Source organism: Lonchura striata, chromosome 2, assembly GCF_050655825.1.
Source record: "Lonchura striata isolate lonStrDom1 chromosome 2, ASM5065582v1, whole genome shotgun sequence".
Lineage (NCBI taxonomy): Eukaryota > Metazoa > Chordata > Aves > Passeriformes > Estrildidae > Lonchura > Lonchura striata.
The window spans coordinates 39,151,249-39,169,628 of record NC_140704.1 but is presented as its reverse complement, the minus strand read 5'-3'; the positions used below and the strand labels follow the sequence as shown (position 1 = coordinate 39,169,628).

The 18,380-nt window shown below is 37.0% G+C and overlaps 1 protein-coding gene across 2 annotated transcripts in view; it reads left to right on the top strand.

Moving 5' to 3' along the window:
• Positions 1-18,380, top strand: part of TOP2B (DNA topoisomerase II beta) — a 58,698-nt gene that overhangs the window by 39,359 nt on the left and 959 nt on the right. Inside the window, exons 19-34 of one of the 2 annotated variants that reach the window (XM_021538075.3) lie at positions 1,980-2,101; positions 2,878-3,026; positions 3,621-3,852; positions 5,215-5,349; positions 5,778-5,978; positions 7,654-7,849; positions 7,989-8,080; positions 9,205-9,360; positions 9,490-9,573; positions 10,482-10,679; positions 11,018-11,162; positions 12,370-12,528; positions 13,309-13,516; positions 14,025-14,104; positions 14,423-14,533; positions 17,617-17,733. In XM_021538075.3, the coding sequence (XP_021393750.1) occupies positions 1,980-2,101; positions 2,878-3,026; positions 3,621-3,852; positions 5,215-5,349; positions 5,778-5,978; positions 7,654-7,849; positions 7,989-8,080; positions 9,205-9,360; positions 9,490-9,573; positions 10,482-10,679; positions 11,018-11,162; positions 12,370-12,528; positions 13,309-13,516; positions 14,025-14,104; positions 14,423-14,533; positions 17,617-17,733 (2,385 nt within the window). Of the gene's footprint in view, positions 1-1,979; positions 2,102-2,877; positions 3,027-3,620; positions 3,853-5,214; positions 5,350-5,777; positions 5,979-7,653; positions 7,850-7,988; positions 8,081-9,204; positions 9,361-9,489; positions 9,574-10,481; positions 10,680-11,017; positions 11,163-12,369; positions 12,529-13,308; positions 13,517-14,021; positions 14,105-14,422; positions 14,534-17,616; positions 17,734-18,380 lie in introns of both variants that reach the window. The other variant, XM_021538074.4, reaches the window with a different exon arrangement.

Sequence of the window (18,380 nt, the reverse complement as noted above, 5' to 3'; positions counted from 1 at the left end):
ATCAGAGAAAGCAAGTCTCTTAAGTGCTTATAATAATTAACATTCAAGTCAGCAGCTGAGTGCAGATGAAGATGCAAATGTTTTCTCCCCTCAGTCTTGCACCACAGGCAGTGCTGTAGTGTTTATTGACCTGTAATCTTGTTAGGCTCTTGTCAGTCAGGTTTACTAACCCTCCCCTTGCAGTAGCATGTACATTAAAAGGAGCAGTTTTTACTACACTACAGCTTCATTTGTAAAACTGTCTGCAGACAACGTGAACAGGCATTTCTGCCCATGTCATTGTCTGTGTGCACAAGCTTACTATGATCAGGAAAAAGGCCTTGAGACTTTGGGGAGTGGTGAAGTGCATTTATCTCCAGTTCTCAGTACATTTTAGAGTGGAGCTGGTCAGAATTCTTAACACTACAGACTAATACCAAGCTATTAGTGCAGGAAGAGCTTTTTGTGTTTTGGATGAAAGAGAGGGATTGTTCAGGGGGTAGGGGCAGTAGCTTCACAGTAAGATGGATCCCTAGCTTTGATACAGAATGAAACTGAGTTAGGTATGGAGATTCCCACCTACGGAACCAAAGGATTTCAGTTTCTGATTCAGCTTCTCCAGACTTACTTCCTCCCATACCTGGGCACTTGCAGAGCTATATGTTTCAAGAGATCATTGCTCCTTAGAACATAGTGTACTCAGACTGCCTTCTCAGAAACAGCAAAACGATTTTGCTGAAACATTGAATATTTAAGAATGAACTTGCAGTGGACTGTTTCTACAGAAATGTACGAAAATAAGAAGGGAACATAGTCATTAATATATTTGTGTTTGTCTATGTGTAACAATATAGGTGTATATATAATACTACAAATATTATATATAATTCCTATGAGTGTTTCTGCCAACTTTGGCTGTAATTCTGCATTCTGGGCATGGATATATGAATTGTGCAGCAGGTGTAGTGCTCTAGGAATGGTTTTTGTCCTTTAGCATTATCAGGTGATATATGACAGGCTAGCCCAGTGGCAAATCTCAGGAAAAGTAATGAAAATGAAGAATTTTGACTGTATCTTCACAACTGGTTACAATTCTTGCTGCTTGGTGATTCTCCTTTTAAAGGAAGTACTTTAAGTCTGTTGTATTCCATAGAGTGCTGGAAGAAAAACATGATGCAGAGCCACTGTAAAAAATTTGGATATTACATATTTGAATGAAATGGAAATTGAAGTCAGTCTCTTTTTTTTTTTTGTCTTCTTTCCAGCTTTTGCTCTTATATTTGACCCACTTTACTAATGGTAACATTAAACAATATTTTAGTTCATTTTAGAAATGTATGTGAATTAAGACATTGAATAGCTCAATAAGCATGATCTAGAACTGGTTATCAAGTTCTGGATAACAGGAAATATAATGCAATCCCTTCCACACAGCTGTTGATACTAAAGTGTGCCTAAGCAATGAAAATAAACATTTTCAGAAGATCAGATCAGAAGATCAAAGGCTGGCTTCTTTCTTAAAACTTTAAAAGATCACAAGAGGATAACATTTTTTGGTATTGAATTTTAATACATATTTGAGAATTTCACACAATAACTAAAATTTCAGAGTTCTGTGAAATCCATGTAAGCTGCAGTTACAGCTGTCATTGCTGAATTTGTGCTGATATTCTTAGGAAAAAGAGTTTGCTGAGCAGAATGGAAAGAATTCTTGACTTGTGGAAGTTGCATATTTAGGATCAAGGTGCAGTTTATTAGAATGATATATTGAATGCTGTATAATTGGCTGAAAAGGTTGTGTTTCCACTTTTTTGGTAATTTTTTGAGTTTGGTAAAATATTTTTAATTACTTAAAAAATGATATATTTATTATTTTGTTAATATTTCTATTTAATGTTTAGACTTCTTTTGAGAGATTAGAAATGATAATAAGGCAAAGGAAGTTTATCACTTGAAAACATTTGCTTGTGTATGTGTTGAATATGGGATGTTCTTAATAGGTCTGAAACCAGGGCAACGCAAGGTTCTGTTCACTTGCTTTAAGAGAAATGATAAACGTGAAGTAAAGGTTGCTCAGCTGGCTGGTTCTGTGGCTGAAATGTCAGCTTACCACCATGGGGAGGTGAGTATGGAGGATGGTGAAGTTGTGAGGAATTTCAGCCTATGTAAAATATTAGGTAAATGTTTCTGCTATTAAAATTGCAAACTATTGACTACAATTCTACCAATCACAGGTGTACATTTAAAGAACATGAACCAAGCGGTGTGTAGCTTGATAAGACAGCATATTTTCTTTCTTTCCAAGTGTTGGTGCTCAGTGTTATCCCAAATACACCGTGGGTTGTGCCAAAATAGTAGATAACTAATTACCTAAACAACTAGATTCTGAAATCATAGGACTGTAGGAACTGTGTTCTAGGACAATTTTTGACTGAAACAAGAAACATGCAGTATTTTAAGTGAAGAAGCCGAGGCTGTTCTTCGAAACTTATCACAGTGTCAGAACAAAGATTTTTTTTTAGCTCCTGTTTTGTTTATATTTATCTGAAATATTAGCAAGAGTGGCTATATTAACCACCCATTCATCCCTTCTCTTCTCCCTTTAGAAGCCATGAGCAGTGGTTTGTGCATGCAAGTGTGGTCAGTTCACATCCCTTTACTTCCCCCAGAGAAGTGTTTTTGAAGAAGTTGAGAAGCTCAGGAGTTTTCATAAGCATAGAATATGTATTCCCAGCAGCCCTTGTAATAGGTTACAACAGTCCTTTCTCAGGGAGATTGCTTTCTTAAAGATATATTTCATGTTCATCACACAATTTTGGGCCATTAAAAATAGCTTTCGCTGGCTGATGAGGATAGACTGTCTCATACTTGTTACTATAAATATGTATTTTCTTGCAGCAAGCATTAATGATGACTATAGTCAACTTGGCTCAGAACTTTGTTGGAAGTAACAATGTGAATCTGTTACAACCTATTGGTCAGTTTGGCACCAGGCTTCATGGTGGAAAGGATGCTGCCAGCCCTCGTTATATTTTCACCATGTTAAGGTAAACTATTCATGTCTGGCTAAATGCATACTTCTAAATAGCCTTCTTATGAAACTTATCCTTTCACAACTCCTTTTTTAGGGGGCTGGGGGAGAGAAATGGAGAAAGATCTAAATATTTTGATAGAAGCTCATATTTTGCTTTGGATCTCATAAGTGTGGTTTTGAACATTCATAACATTTTGCTACTCCTACAGATAAGCAAGGAAATTTTGCAAGTATTTGGATGCTGTGTTGCTTTATTACTGGGTGCCCCAGTGTCACACTGAGCTGTGTGTTCTGAAAGCTTCAAAGGATGATATTTTGTAGATGTTAAATGTCAACAGTTGCTAGTGTACCGGGTACATGTGTTACTGTGAAGGAAACAAACTTCATCTGTTATGAACACTATTCCATTGGGAAGAACTTTGTTATCTCAGGAAGTGTATACATTGGATTTTCAGCTTCAGAATGGCAAAGAGAGAGAAAGATGTGAGAAGAATCTGCAAACAGATCATATCTGAGCCCAAGGGCTGTTAAAGCAAAATGTTCTTTACTTACTGGCCTTGAGGTTAAATGGTTTAATGGTTTTCTTTTTTTTTTTTTTTTTTTAAAGCCCTTTAGCAAGGCTACTTTTTCCATCAGTGGATGACAACTTACTTAAATTCCTGTATGATGACAACCAACGTGTAGAGCCTGAATGGTATATTCCCATCATTCCCATGGTCTTAGTAAACGGAGCTGAAGGAATTGGCACTGGCTGGGCATGCAAACTGCCAAACTATGATACCAGAGAGATTGTAAACAATGTCAGACGAATGCTGGATGGCCTAGATCCCCACCCAATGGTAAAAATAATAGTATATATTGGTATTTTTTATGTGTGTACTTACAAAATCAATTCCTATCTCTCTAGAACTTCTCTAATTTTTATAGTGTCAGAGTTGGTTTGTCCCAGTAATTTTATGTAGAAGCTCTACTTGACTGTTGGGATGAGGCTGAGGAAGTTCACTTTGAAGCAAAAACATTGCTATTTGTATTTTTAGCAATTATTTTAGAGGACATTTTTTCAGTCTACTGACTGTTACAAGTCTTACCAGGGTCTTTGTGACATGTCAGTAGAGGAAAAAGTTATATCACTTTCTTTTTGAAGGTACTAGTTAAGTATCTTCAGCCAAAGTTAACATTTCCTTTCTCTTCTCTGTATTGTTCTCTCTTTTATATAGCTGTAGGCAGAGGAGAAGATACTGCTGCTGTTCAAGAAAATCAGCAACTTCTGAACTGCATTTAGCTTCTGTTTATTCAAAATTTTACAAGTCCCAGAAGTGGTGTGAAAAAAATTGGGCAGGAGGAATACCCGTGTGAACCCACAATATCTGTGACCAAGAGATGAAATACAGTTGATGTAATCTTAATTTTACAACTGATGAATATTGCTGCTTGGCTGTGTTTATTAAGCCATAGAAGCAGAAACATCTTTTCTTCCCTATTTAGATCACAGTTCACTGAGTGTGCAATATCAATTTTTAAGACATAGTGGCTTTCCTTTTTCAAATTCTTGGAATAATGAGATTTTTTTTTTAATTAATGCAATCCATTGCCCTTCATTTAGGACTAATAGGCTTTCTGTGTAGTCTCACAGCCAACTGAAGCTTACAGTGCTTGAAGGAGGCAGTTCTGCCTCCATCTAGCTCCTTTCTGTATGCTGGTGTGTGTTTGTGCGAAGCTGGATAAGGAAATCAATCCAGTTAAAAAAAAATTCCTCAGCCTGTTAGTTACAATTTGGCCTGGATGGGTTCCACTATCTTTGCCAAACAGCACAAAAATGAAAAAATGGTTAGGGGAGGTAGCACCACTTCTGTAGTTACTGTGGGGTCTTTATCTGCTTTCTGTCTGCCTTAATTGTGCTTAGAGTTTTCTTTAAGAAAGAGGAAGAAAACTAAAGAATCAAAACAAAACCCCACCACCTCACTGGGTTCAGCTGCATCTTCTTAAGAATTTTTCTAGTCTCTGGACAGTAGGATAATTGGTTCTGTCACTTGCATGTGTGTATTCTGTTTTTTCTGTAGTATTTTTCCTATGACTTCAGATTTTCAGTCTGACGTTTGTTGGAGGGTTAGGGCAATATAGTGATAAGTGTATGGAGTATGGAAAAGAAGTATTTTTCTAATGTTTTATTATTACCACTTTGATGGTTTTTCCAATTTCAGCTTCCAAACTACAAAAACTTCAAAGGAACCATTCAGGAACTTGGTCAAAATCAGTATGTTGTGAGTGGTGAAATATTTGTGGTGGACAGGAACACAGTAGAGATTACAGAGCTTCCTGTAAGGACATGGACCCAGGTAAGTAACAGTGAAATACATTTTAATACAAACAAAAAACAGGGAAGAATTCATCAATAAATTATTTAATCCTATATCTGTGTGAACTTCTAACACAATTTCTGAGTATACATACATGGAAGGGAATCTGTTTTCATTCTCCTGTGTGCTTTTGTAGAAGATGGTTCTCTGTGCTGTCAGCTGTCCATGCTACATAGAACACCTGCTTCTCCTGCTTAATCCACTTTACAGTAGCCTTTTCTGTCCTGGTTTCTGCCTCTTGTGTTTGTGCTACTCTTGGCCTGCATTTCGCAGGTTATACTGGTTCTGTGAGTTATAACTGGTATCAGATGTAATGCACAGAGCTTTGGAAGTTTATGTTGTTCATTGGGTTTGCAGTTTTAAGGCATTTCACATGGTTCTGTTTTTTGCTGCCCTGTTTTCAACAGGTGTACAAAGAACAGGTTCTGGAACCTATGTTGAATGGGACTGAAAAAACTCCAGCATTAATTTCTGACTATAAGGAATACCACACTGATACAACTGTGAAATTTGTTGTGAAAATGACAGAAGAAAAGCTTGCACAGGCAGAAGCTGCTGGATTGCACAAAGTCTTTAAGCTTCAAACAAGTCTTACTTGTAATTCTATGGTAACTTTTTCATGTTTGGCTATTAGAATCCCTACTGTTGCCTGTTGTAAAATCAAATGTTTTTGTAGTATACTTTGGTTCTTGGTATTGAACAGTGCATTGTGTATTTGAAATTGTTTCAATAGTAGAAAACTGTAATGATGACCAATATTAAGTCAGTATGAATAAGCAAATCCATTTTATGATGACTCTTTCAAATAAGACAGGCCTGGGGTGGTTGCCTTCCTGTAATTGAAAATTTCCTGTGCAGCGAACCAAAAGTGGTTAATGTAAAGTAGATCATACAAATAATTTTCTGCCATATTATAATTAGATTTGAGTTTTAAACTTTAGACAAATTACATTTTCAAAATTGCACTTTCTACAGGACTGTTACTTCTCTAATATGAGTTAAATGATCCAATGTTTCCACCAGCATAAATCCAATTTTAGGTGGTAAGGTATAGCAAACACTGTTCTTAAGCTGCTGAAGACATAATAGTGCTGTAAATTACTAAGAATATGAATAAATATACAGGTATGTCTATTCTGAGAGGGATTTGAATGTAAGTCAATTTCGGCAAAGATTTCCAAACATCCTGTCTTTACAGATAATGAAAAACCAGTTCTGGTTTATTTATGGCAGATGCTACTTTCAGATATTATCACAAGACACAAATACCATTATTGTTGCGATTGCTTTGTATATTGAAAGTGTAAAAATAGGTTAAAAATAAATGGATGACTATAGAATTGGAAAAGGAAACAGTTCTTGCTCAACTAATTTTCTAGGTTGTACTTGAAAAGCCAATCTACCAAATCAGGGTGATGGTATTTCTCACATATTTAAACAACTGTAGGAACTACTGTGAGAATCTGTTGTCAGTTTTACATTTCACAGATTACAAAATGTTTTGCAGCTGCAATTCCTGCATTTTCTGCCTGCAAAAATAAATAATAAATTATAAGGGCTGCTTTCTGTACCTGTGTAGAAATTAATCTGCCCTAGTGTAAGAACCTTAAAAAGTTATGTGAGCTTGGCCATTGTCCCCCAGCTCCCAGATAGCTATTTTGGATAGATGAATTATCCCTTAGAGGGGTTTATTTCTTTCAGTTGACTATGGAGGGCACCGAGGGTGACTAGTTCACCTATAAATGTCTAAACTGGAGATGTCAAAAGCCAGACAGGATTGATTCCACTTATCAAGTAAAAATGATTTCTTACTTTGTGCTTGAACTTGAAGGATGGTAGTTTTCACAGCTGAAAAGTGACAGATTTCACAGCTGAATTAAAAGATTATTAAGGATTATTAAGCTTTGCAACTGTTACATTAAATAGTTGTGAATCATCACTTGCTGCTGAACTTGTGATTTAATATGTAGATAAAATTAGTCATTCAAGTGAATTCAGGCATATTTCTCTATATAGCTGTCTTTTTGTTTGATTGTACTGCCATAAATGTCATCCTAAATCTACTTTTGAATAAAAATAAATCTACTAAATCTACTTTTGAATAAAAATAAAGACCATCCAGCTCTGTGCTGTATAGCTCTGAAGTGAGGTTTGAGTTCACACTCCTCAAAATGCCACTTTTTGCATGGTGCTTTTATACGCGCAGTAGAACTGAACACTTACACAAGGGCTAACAAAGTTTGAGTTATGCAGCCTCTCTCAAGTCTATCATGTATTTTCTAGGTGCTGTTTGATCACATGGGGTGCTTGAAGAAGTACGAAACTGTGCAGGACATCTTGAAGGAGTTCTTTGATCTGCGGTTACATTATTACAGCCTGCGCAAGGAGTGGCTTGTGGGAATGCTGGGCGCAGAGTCCACCAAGCTGAACAACCAAGCTCGTTTCATCCTGGAGAAGATACAAGGAAAAATTACCATTGGTGAGTAAGCAGAATTTAAAATTATTAACAGTGGAGGAAGATAAGTATAGTAGAAAATACTTGCATGTAAGATTTTCATGACACTGACTTTCCTTTTTTTTTTTTCCTCCCCTCCTCTGTGTTTGTGCGTATCTTGTAGAGAACAGATCAAAAAGAGATTTGATTCAGATGTTGGTCCAGAGAGGTTATGAATCTGACCCAGTAAAAGCCTGGAAAGAAGCACAGGAAAAGGTAATACTCGAGATATAGATGATGTTGTTACTGTTATAAATGATACTGCTTCTTTTCTAGTAGTCTAACTTAATTTATAACACACACATAGCACTTCAAAAGCATTATTCTTTACTCCTTATTGGCTCCCATTAAAAAAAACCAAAAAACATAAAACTTACCTGAAAATAAAGTCACATAATACTGGTATTTTATATGGATAATGCTTAGATGAAAACTAGGTAGTACAAGTCTGAAAAATGAGATTGCAGAGGACTGAATTTCTTAATGTACCCAAATCAAAACTGGCAACTTGATTTCTGATTGGCTTATACAGAAAGTGCTGCATCAGTTACCCCACACATACAACTAATTGCTAAATGTAATTATTTCTACATAACTTATTAATTGCTTTTCTGTAAAGAAACATGGATATTATAAAGCTATGACTTTTAAATTTACTGTAGTAAATTTAATAATGACCTTGACCTATATTTGTTTATGCTTTTTTAAAACCAACCAGTTTTTATTGTTCCAAAAGGGAGAGATGATGAGTTTAATTTCAAAGTTACATTGCTTTGGGCATTACTATGGGCAGATGGAACTCCTTTGAAAAGCAGCTTTGAATTTCTGTCATTCACCCTTTTTCCGTGTCTTTGCCACTGTTTTAGCTATTTGATTTAATTTCACATTTATTTTTTTAATGCTGTATTTTAACTCTATGGAATTATTTCTATTTTAAAGCAGAACTGTTATTTAGGAAAATTTTGATCTACTTTCAAACCCCAGTTTGCACATCTGGGGCTTTGATACCAGCTCATTTTCTAAAGGAACAGGTATCCATGAGTACCCAAACGACAAAGGTCTCAGCCCTGAGAGACAAGTGGGGTGGCACCAGTATCTGCAGCCAGCAGCATACAAGGCTCTAGCAGAGGTTCAACTTGTTTTCTTAAATCAAATTATTAAATAATCAGCTCTAGAAGGTCACAGGAACATGGCCTTTTGGAAAGGTCCAGAAAATGTTCAGGTTATTGAATCTGTGAGGGCACACCTTGCTGCTCTGTGGTGGTGCTTTGGAGCAGTGTCACAGATCATGCACAGAGCTAAGATCACTAATACCTGTAATTGGGAATATTTCACCTCAGGCAGCAGAAGAGGAGGACTCCCAGAATGCAAATGATGATGCTTCCTCTGCTTCTGGTCCAGCCTCTGGCCCTGACTTCAACTACATTTTGAACATGTCCCTGTGGTCACTCACAAAAGAGAAGGTGGAAGAGTTGATCAAGCAGAGAGATTCCAAGGTTGGTACACCTGGAAGGCTTGTTCTGAAATGGCACAGGAATTGCTGATGTGCCTCTGGGGAATGTTCAGTCTTCAGTGGCATTTGCTTTAGTTGTACTTACAGTCTCTATACTACTTTCATGTTTTAGGAGAGAGAACTAAATGATCTTAAAAGGAAATCTCCTTCAGACCTCTGGAAAGAAGATCTAGCAGCCTTTGTTGAAGAGCTTGAAGTATGTTTTACTTTATATATATTTCTAAAACATGAAATTCATATTAATTTAATTAAAAATGCTAACTAATAAAATTATTAAAATTTAAGAAAAATAATTAGTGAATACTACAATTTTAATCAAAAGCAGATACACAATATAATGGTAACTGGGAAATTAGTAGGAGATATCTGTGTTCTCAGTAGTGTTTCTTAGGGATTGTTTCTTGAATCTACCCAGTTCAATGTTTTTTCCAAGTCAGTGATATTAAAAGAAAAATAACCAGGAGAAAATTAGTTTTGAAATGGCACAAAAACCTGTGAGTAGTAACTGGTAATGGTAAAAATTACAATAGTTCTACATTATCTAATTTTTTGTAAAGCAGTAAGGATTACCAAATTCAAAACTGTACATTCAGGAATGAAGTGTGTAGACTATAAATACTGTATGAGGGGTCCTTAGTTTGCCTTATCTATAATTCTGGAAAAAAGATCAAATCCCTTTGGTGAATAACCTGCTGAACCTCAGTTTTCCATGTTGTCTGAAAAAGGCTGGTGCAATCTTTTGAAGCGACACAGTTCAAAACTAAATGTGTAAATTAAAGGCTGAAATAATGGAAATGTACAACAGAACCAGACACAAACTTGTGAAATAGAAACTTGATAGAAGAAATATTTTTCAGTGTAGCAGCGTCCAAAAGTTTGAATTTATCCTTGAATGAAAGTGTAGTTTTTAGCTCTACAGGGTAATGAATTTACCAGATTAAGTGGACACGGTTCCAGAACTGAAAATTGTGTCCCAGTTCAAGTGAGAATTAAGGGGAGCCTTATCCTCCATGTAAAAAGGAGCTGAATCTTAAATACATGTTCCACTTTGTACTCACTAAGAAATAATGTGCTTCCCCCCTCCTGGCTCCCCTTGTTTGTTAGAAAGTAGAAGCACAGGAAAGAGAAGACATTCTGGCTGGCATGGTTGGCAAACCAATAAAAGGCAAAGTTGGGAAACCCAAGATGAAGAAACTCCAGCTGGAAGAGACCATGCCATCACCATTTGGAAGAAGAATAGTTCCACAGATTACATCTGCCATGAAAGCTGATGCCAGCAGGAAATTGCTGAAAAAGAAAAAGGTAAACCAAAATGACGGCTAGAGTAAAATTATTTATTATTTAACTGGTGTATTTTTCTATTTCAGTAACATAAATCCAAATTGCCAGATCATCACTGGTGCTGTATTTGCACTGTTTTGCTGACCTAGTGCAGAAGAAATTTGTACTGGATTTCTTTTACGTTTGCAAACCTCTTGAGACTGCTTATTGTTCAGATATTGTTATTGAGATAACTTCTTTCCAAGACTATTCAACAAATGTCAATATACTAGTCTACATCCATTTATTATCATCTGCAAAACTGTTCCAGTTCAATCTTGAAATATAAAGGTGTAAATTATTTTATTTTGTAATTTTAGGGTGAAACTGATTCTCTGGCAATAAAAATGGAATTTGATGAAGAGTTTGGTAGTGTACCAGCTGAGGGTGGTGGGGATGACTCACTGAATGCATCAGCTGCAGCAGCTAAAACCCCTAAACCCAAGAGAGAGAAGAAAGAGCCTGGTAAGACCCTTGCACAGCCATAGTTCACCTTAGCTGAGTATTTACTGGGCATGAAATGCATTTTTAACACTGTGAGAGAAGGGAAATACAGCACAATAATCACTATTTCATCTAGTTTTCTTCCCTAAAATGAAATATTTGAAAGTACTCTGAAATTTCTTTGTTTATGCTACTTTCCTGGGGGTGATGGATCTTACATTTTCTGCATTTCATTTGCGGGGGTGGGGGGGTCTAAATATTCAAATTAGTATATAGAAAAATAGATTATTTTTACGTAATGAGTCTAATTCCTTTCAAACTGAAATGTCTAGTTTGTGTGCTCTTTGATATTGAAGGACAGGGCAGTCACCTTCAGCCCCTCAGTCTGAATAATGGTATAGATTGTAGAACTTGATTAAATAAATGTATTTTTCTATTGATGTATTCAGTCATTCTGACTTTCAGAAAGTTGTGGGTGCTATGGCTTGGCAGATGACCAATGCTCACTTCCCCATTTCCTCTGCTAGTGGGAAGTTATTATTGCTGTTTGAGAAATACACAGTAACAGGGAGGCAGCAACAAAAAAAGAAAGCTGGAGACAGAAGAGAAGGTATGAGGGGGTTTATTTTTTCAGAAGAAAGGAAAAAAAAGTGGTTACACAAATAATTATTCTGAGATAAGATCTGGTTTTAATTATTCAGGGGATTATCCAGCCTGAGTAGATTTACTGGGTACAGTTATGACTGACTTGTCTATGTGCAGCTCAAATCTCTCACAGCCACTGTTGATCCAGGGCTTGACCTGAGCTTGCCCTGCAATTAACAGACCACATTTTTACCCCTCCCCACAATAGGACATCCTCTGCTTCCTATGTTTGTTGTATTTGTCCAATAACTGTTTCTGATCATGTTCCCTGAACAATGGAAAACTGCACATTCTTTTCCTGGTAAACTCTAGCAACCTTTAAAGAAACACAAATTTAATGTCAAAACATAAAATTAGAGACTTAGCTTTTCAGTCAGAAAACAAATTTCTTTGGCAGCAGCCGGTCGGTCTGGTTCTGTGTGAAATAATTTCATGTTAAATCTTCCTTCAGGGAGGAGAAGAAAATTTACAGCATTTAAAGGAGAACTTCTTAAGATGAAAATTTATGCTAAATTTGTAAACCATTAGAAAAGTTGAAAATATTTTTTAACCTGACTGAAGTAAATGTTTTTACTTTTGGCAGGTGCCAGGGTAAGAAGGACACCATCATCTACAAAATCCAGTGCAAAAAAAGTGAAGAAACGAAACCCATGGTCAGATGATGAATCCAAGTCTGAAAGTGATTTAGAAGAAAATGAGCCTGTGATTATTCCAAGAGACTCTCTGCTTAGGAGAGCTGCAGGTACTCAAGATTTTGTGAATTGTGTATTGTGACTGAAAGTTTCAACTACAAAGCCACATTTTCCTTAGGAAATCCATAGGATTTCCTTTAGGACTTTATTGCCTACAAGTAACTTGCATTATATTTTCTTCACTGTGTGAAGAATACTCTTAATGTCAAGATTTGGAATTTCTTATGAAAGATTTGTAATTTGGACCAGAAATCTTGTCCCCTATTCTAAACAGTAGAATAGAAATTACGCACTAAACTAGTGAACTATAGAAGAAACAGACAAGACAATATTCTTACAATCAAAAAAATTACTCTGATACAATTACATTGCCAAGTTAGGCCTAAGAGGCAAGTAAAAAGTTATCAAAAAAATTCTGAGCACTCCATTAAAACCAAGACTGAAAGTTTGGAAAATATATAAGTATGTGATGGTTTAAAAAAACCCTACATAGATTCTGGAAAATCAGGAAGAATGCTCAAATGGTAGATTCAAGAAAGCTTCAATTTTAAGTGAAGGATTCTCATCCTTTAAAAGTACTGATGCACAATGTCTGAAGGTGTCTGGGCAAGCCACAAGAGATATTGGATGTTTGCTAACATCTAAATTATTTTTTATTCTTTTCAGCCCTTTATTCTTTCAGGCTGGAACAAATTTATTATCCACCACTCTTTTGTCTTGTGTACTCTGAGGCAGGGATTGTTAACTGACTTCCACTTTGATTTGTATATTTTCTGTATTATATAACATAAAGAACTCTCCTGAATTGTGTACCTGTGTGATTTTCTCAGCGGAGAGGCCCAAGTACACTTTTGACTTCTCAGAAGAAGAAGATGATGCTGACGATGATGATGATGCCAACAATAACAATGATTTGGATGAGCTCAAAGTAAAAGCCTCTCCAGTTACAAATGACAGAGAGGATGAATTTGTTCCTTCAGACAGTTTAGAAAAAGATGAGTATGACTTCTCCCCAGCCAAATCAAAGCCATCTCCAGAGTAAGTACTGTAACTCAGGAGGATTTCTTTATTAATATTTTTTTCAATGCAGAAGTGTCTGAACAAAACTGAGAAACATCAGCCTGTTTATTGCTCTACATGCACCATGAAAAATAAAATGTGGAGGAATTCAAGTGTATCTCAGCCTTGCAACTGACCTATGCAGGGGTGACTCATGATTTAAAAGAATAATATAATAACATATAAAAATAGTTATGATACACTGTCTGTAATATCATCTGTTAAACTGTGGTTTTAAAGGTTCTGTTTTCTGTCTTCTGCTAGTCTGGTATAGAGAACTATTGAAAAATGTAATTCTGTTAATTTTCAATGCCTGGAGTTCTTGACTGGATGTCAGTTTTAAGGGTTTGACTGCAACAGGCAGATACAAAAATGCTGGAAATGTTCAAACAGGATTTAAATTTTGTATGGATATTATGATTCCACGTACTTCAGTATGTGCTTGATGTAACTCATATAATTCCCTTTTTTTCCCCCTTTAAAGTAGAAAAATATCTCAAGTCAAGAAAAATCAAGATTTTGGGAACATCTTCTCTTTTCCGTCTTACTCTCAGAAGACGGATGATGGTGAGATTGTTTTCATAGTTCTGTTTCATTTTTATAGCAACTAATAATGGGATATTTTGGGGAATGGTACACACAAACTTCACAGAGTAGTTGCACAGGAAGGATGTCCACATCCTCCCTCTTTAAAAAGGGGAAAAGTGAAGGAAGTTCTGTTCTTTAGAGGAACAAAGCTTGTATCATAGGTGAGGAAGTTGCAGTACATCCATAGCTGTAGCATCACAAACACTTACTTTAGATTAACTTTTACTATAATTAATATTGATGTAATCAGTATATGCTGTGTTTGGATCTTATTCTATACTTACTCTGTGATTGTAGATACAACAAAATTGGACAGTGATGACGAGGATTCTGCTCCTGTTTTCTCATCATCTTTTGCCCCAAAACAAACAGAGAAAATTCCAAGTAAAACAGTAGCTGCTAAAAAGGGTATGTATAGAATTGGCCTGGAGGCCAGTCCTATTATTTGAAAGTCATCATCTTCACCGTTGCATTGTCTGTTCAGTCTTCAAAGTGGGAACTGCTTTCATTTGTTTTGAGCTCAGTGAAATTCAGCAATAGGGTATGAACTTTCTCCAGCTCCTTAATAATATTTATTTGTTTCTTTCAACTAGCTACTTGGAACTTCAAGCCTTCCACATCTGAAGGTGGTGGTTCAGCATTCAATAGTTTAACTAATGGGAGGTTTTTAGCTTCAGGGGATAAGTAAAGTGGAGCATGATACCAGGAGGTATGGAATAGCTCTTGGGTCAGTGGGAAGCAGCTGTGAGAAGTGAGAAGCAGAAAAGGCCTTGACTTTGTGTCAGCAGCAACAAAATATCCCTGCACAGTCAACATCATCTCCAGCCCAAATACAAAACATAGTCCCATACCACCTACAATGAAGAAAATGAACTCTGTCCCAGCCAAAGCCAGCATAGAAGTCTATCACTTTTTCCTCTTGAAACAGAGGATGAGAGACTCCTCAGACTTCAGAGGTATAAATTCTTTCAGTTATTAGTCAGCATTTAGACCTGTCATCTTGAAGCATTTTTTCCCTGTGATGCTGAGGCCTTTGTTTTTTTAAAACTTCTGTTGACCAACTTGCAGGTGAGTTTAATATATTAATTCTTCTGTAAAAAGGTACTTCAAGGATATTGACAGGAAAGCAGCCACTTATAATAGTTAACTTCTTCTCTTAAAAATGAGAAAAAAAAAATCTTGTTTTCTATATTAGCCACTAGTGAACTGCAGCATCTTTTCAGCCTTTCCCCCATTGCCTCCCTATTTCTAATCTATTTCTTGATCCATTGTGTCAATTCTAATTTGGTAACAGTTCAAAACAGTGAATGCCTGAATACTTCTCAAACACTTCCAGTTGTTGCTAGTGTTCTGTAGTACAGTAAATAAAGACTGCATACAGAAATAGCAGATCTCTAATAGAGTAGTCTTTTATATTGAATTTCTGTACTGCAGCAAATGGAAGAGTGAACTCTATATGCAGTAGCCAGGCATGGATGCAATTTAACATTTAATCTTTCTCCCTCTCTTTCTGAGTGAATTGTCATTGGCCCAACTTGAAACCTTAAAATACAGCTGTGATCTGTTTCTGAGTTTCTGATTAATCTGTACACATGCAAAGAATAGGTATAAATAGGCTCTCTTTCAAGCAAGAGTTAAGTTTTTGTCAGAGTAGCTAGCCTTAGGGGCACTCTCCTTCTCAGTGCATGGCAACAATACAGGTTGCTTTCACCAGTTTTCATCTCTTCTGCCCATATCAGACATGACCACACTTTTATCATCATAGCTGGACAGTTCAGGGCTAATCCTGGTTACCCTTTTCATAGTCTCTTTGATTCTAAGTCCATCTTCATGGACTTGGCAGCAGCCTCCTTAGAACCCATTTTCTGGAAGTGTAATATTCCACCCACTCACCCTCACACTGGGAGTGCTTATTATGTGTGGTTGAAACAATTGTTCTGGAGTTGTTTGATTTTCTGTGACTTCAGACTCTGATTAACTTGGGATGATATCTCTTGACCTCTGCTGTTCACTACAGAGGATCCAAGAGACAGCTGAACTTTTCCATGACTATTTGAGCTGTCTGTGGTTTTGGGGCTTTATAGTAAAGCCTAAGGGAAATTTGAAAAGCAGGCTAACTCTTGATAAGCAGCTGCTCAGCTTGAACAGCTTTGAACAGCCCAGCAGCTGAGATTCTAGCAGTAAGACGTACTCTTTGCATCACCTGTGGGACTGATACCATACCTGGACTTCCTGCCAAACATTTGAGCTTCTTGAGAGCTGTGCACATTGATTGTGCTGCACACTCTGTTGCCTGTCATGCTACGGAGTGGAGAGCTTGACTGAGCTGATTTGCCATCAAGCTGCTGTCAAGAGATCTTCACACTTGTGCAGCCATTAGGGGTGTAAGTTAAAGTGGCAGATGAGAATCCCCCTATATTTAGTACAGAGGGAAGTCAGTGTTCTGGACTATTCCATTAGCTACCAGGTAACAGCTAGGAAGTTTGCTGTCCCTTGGACAGACTTCACAGGAGTTACCCAGTGGTATCGGGCTCTGTTTCCAGCGAAGAACAAATCCACTGTCTCTGGCAGTGTGTTGTACCTCTCTTTCTGCAGTTCAAGGCTTGATAACTAAAATGCTTGTGGAGACACTCTCTTGTTCTCCAGACACATTCCCCTTATGATCCCATAAATGATATTTGAGCTCTCACAAATGTCCACATTCCTGGTATCTGGAGTGTTTGTACATGTCTGAGGCATCTATGGCTGACAGAGGCTAGGTCAGGTGTGTATCTGAGGTTTCTGCAAGACTCACTCATCTGTAAGCCTACAGAACACATGATCTGATGATCTTAAGGGTCTTCTCTGACCTAAATAATTCCATGATTCTATCCCTTGACACCCATTGTGGGAACATTCCAATGACCATCTTTTAAAGACAGCCAGATTAGTTGTGTAGCACTAATTGAAATTCACCAGGAAATGAAGAAATTAAGTTCCTTTCCTCTCCCTTTCAGCATTTTCCAGAGTTCCTTTTCACTGAGATTGACAGAAAGCAATGTCAGTGTTGACAGAGGCACTGCCTCCCAAACTCCTGCAGTAATCCTGGGGAAAGCTGTCCACAGTCATATCACCCTGAAGGAAAAATGTCACAAGAGCTGGATTTGTAAACACTGTAATGTATCCAGACATGGTCAGAGTATCCAACTTGGAAAACTTCTGTTGCTGCTGTAGCTACTAGTAACCTGTTTTGTACTCGAAAAGATGAAACAGTATTTAGCCAAGGACCCTAGAATAGTACTGGGTGCACCAATCCTTCTCAGAGCAGGACTCAGGAAACCTGTTTATTCCACACAATTCCAGCATAAAAGCTGAAGTATGTTTTCCCCAAGTGCAGAAATCACTCATCTTGTTTTAATGTCTGCCATTTGTGCTTTAATTGGAGTATCTAGTACAATTTAATATGTCCAGCCAATTTGTGAATTTATTTAGTATCTTTTAACTTCCAACAGCAAAGCTAGATGCACCCCCTAAGCCTAAAAGAGCTCCCAAGGCCAAGAAGGTGGAAACTGTGAACTCTGATTCAGATTCAGAATTTGGCATTCCAAAGAAGACGGCAGCACCCAAAGGTAGGAGTCACACGTGGGCTTTCTGGAGCACAGGGCTCACAATTATTGTAAGAACCACAATAATTGTGGTAAGTTAGGAGTACATTGATCACTGGTAGATTACTCAGCCTTTCCTGTGACAAATACAGTGTATTGACTTCTTGGCAAACTATGTCTAGACGTTTTATCTGACTTTCGCTGTTGGGAATGCTTTTATTTAATAGCTGCACCCCCTACACACTGTCTTTCATTCTACATTCTACTGGATACTACTAATTTTCTTTGATCTCAACTCCTTCCAAGCCAGTAAAATTCTGGTTGTAATTGTAGTAAGTAGTACTTTCTGGCTTTTTAAGACCATTTTTTGGTATCCCAGTTCTCTGAGTCCTCACAACACAGTACAGCAAGCAGTGTAATTGGAGGAGTCTGTAAAGGATGTGCCAGTGTTGATGGTTGAGGTTAAAAGTAAATTTACTAAATAGTAATGGTGAATTAATGCTGTGTAAACAGTGCAGAAGGTGACCAAGGACTTGTAGCTCTGCTTCAGTGTAGAAGTTATCTGATCTCATGAATTTTGTCCCTGTCTTGAACAGACAGCTTGAGCTGTCAGGGTGAATAGTGACTGTAAAACAAGTAGAAAAGATTTAAAACTTAAGAAAATCAAAACT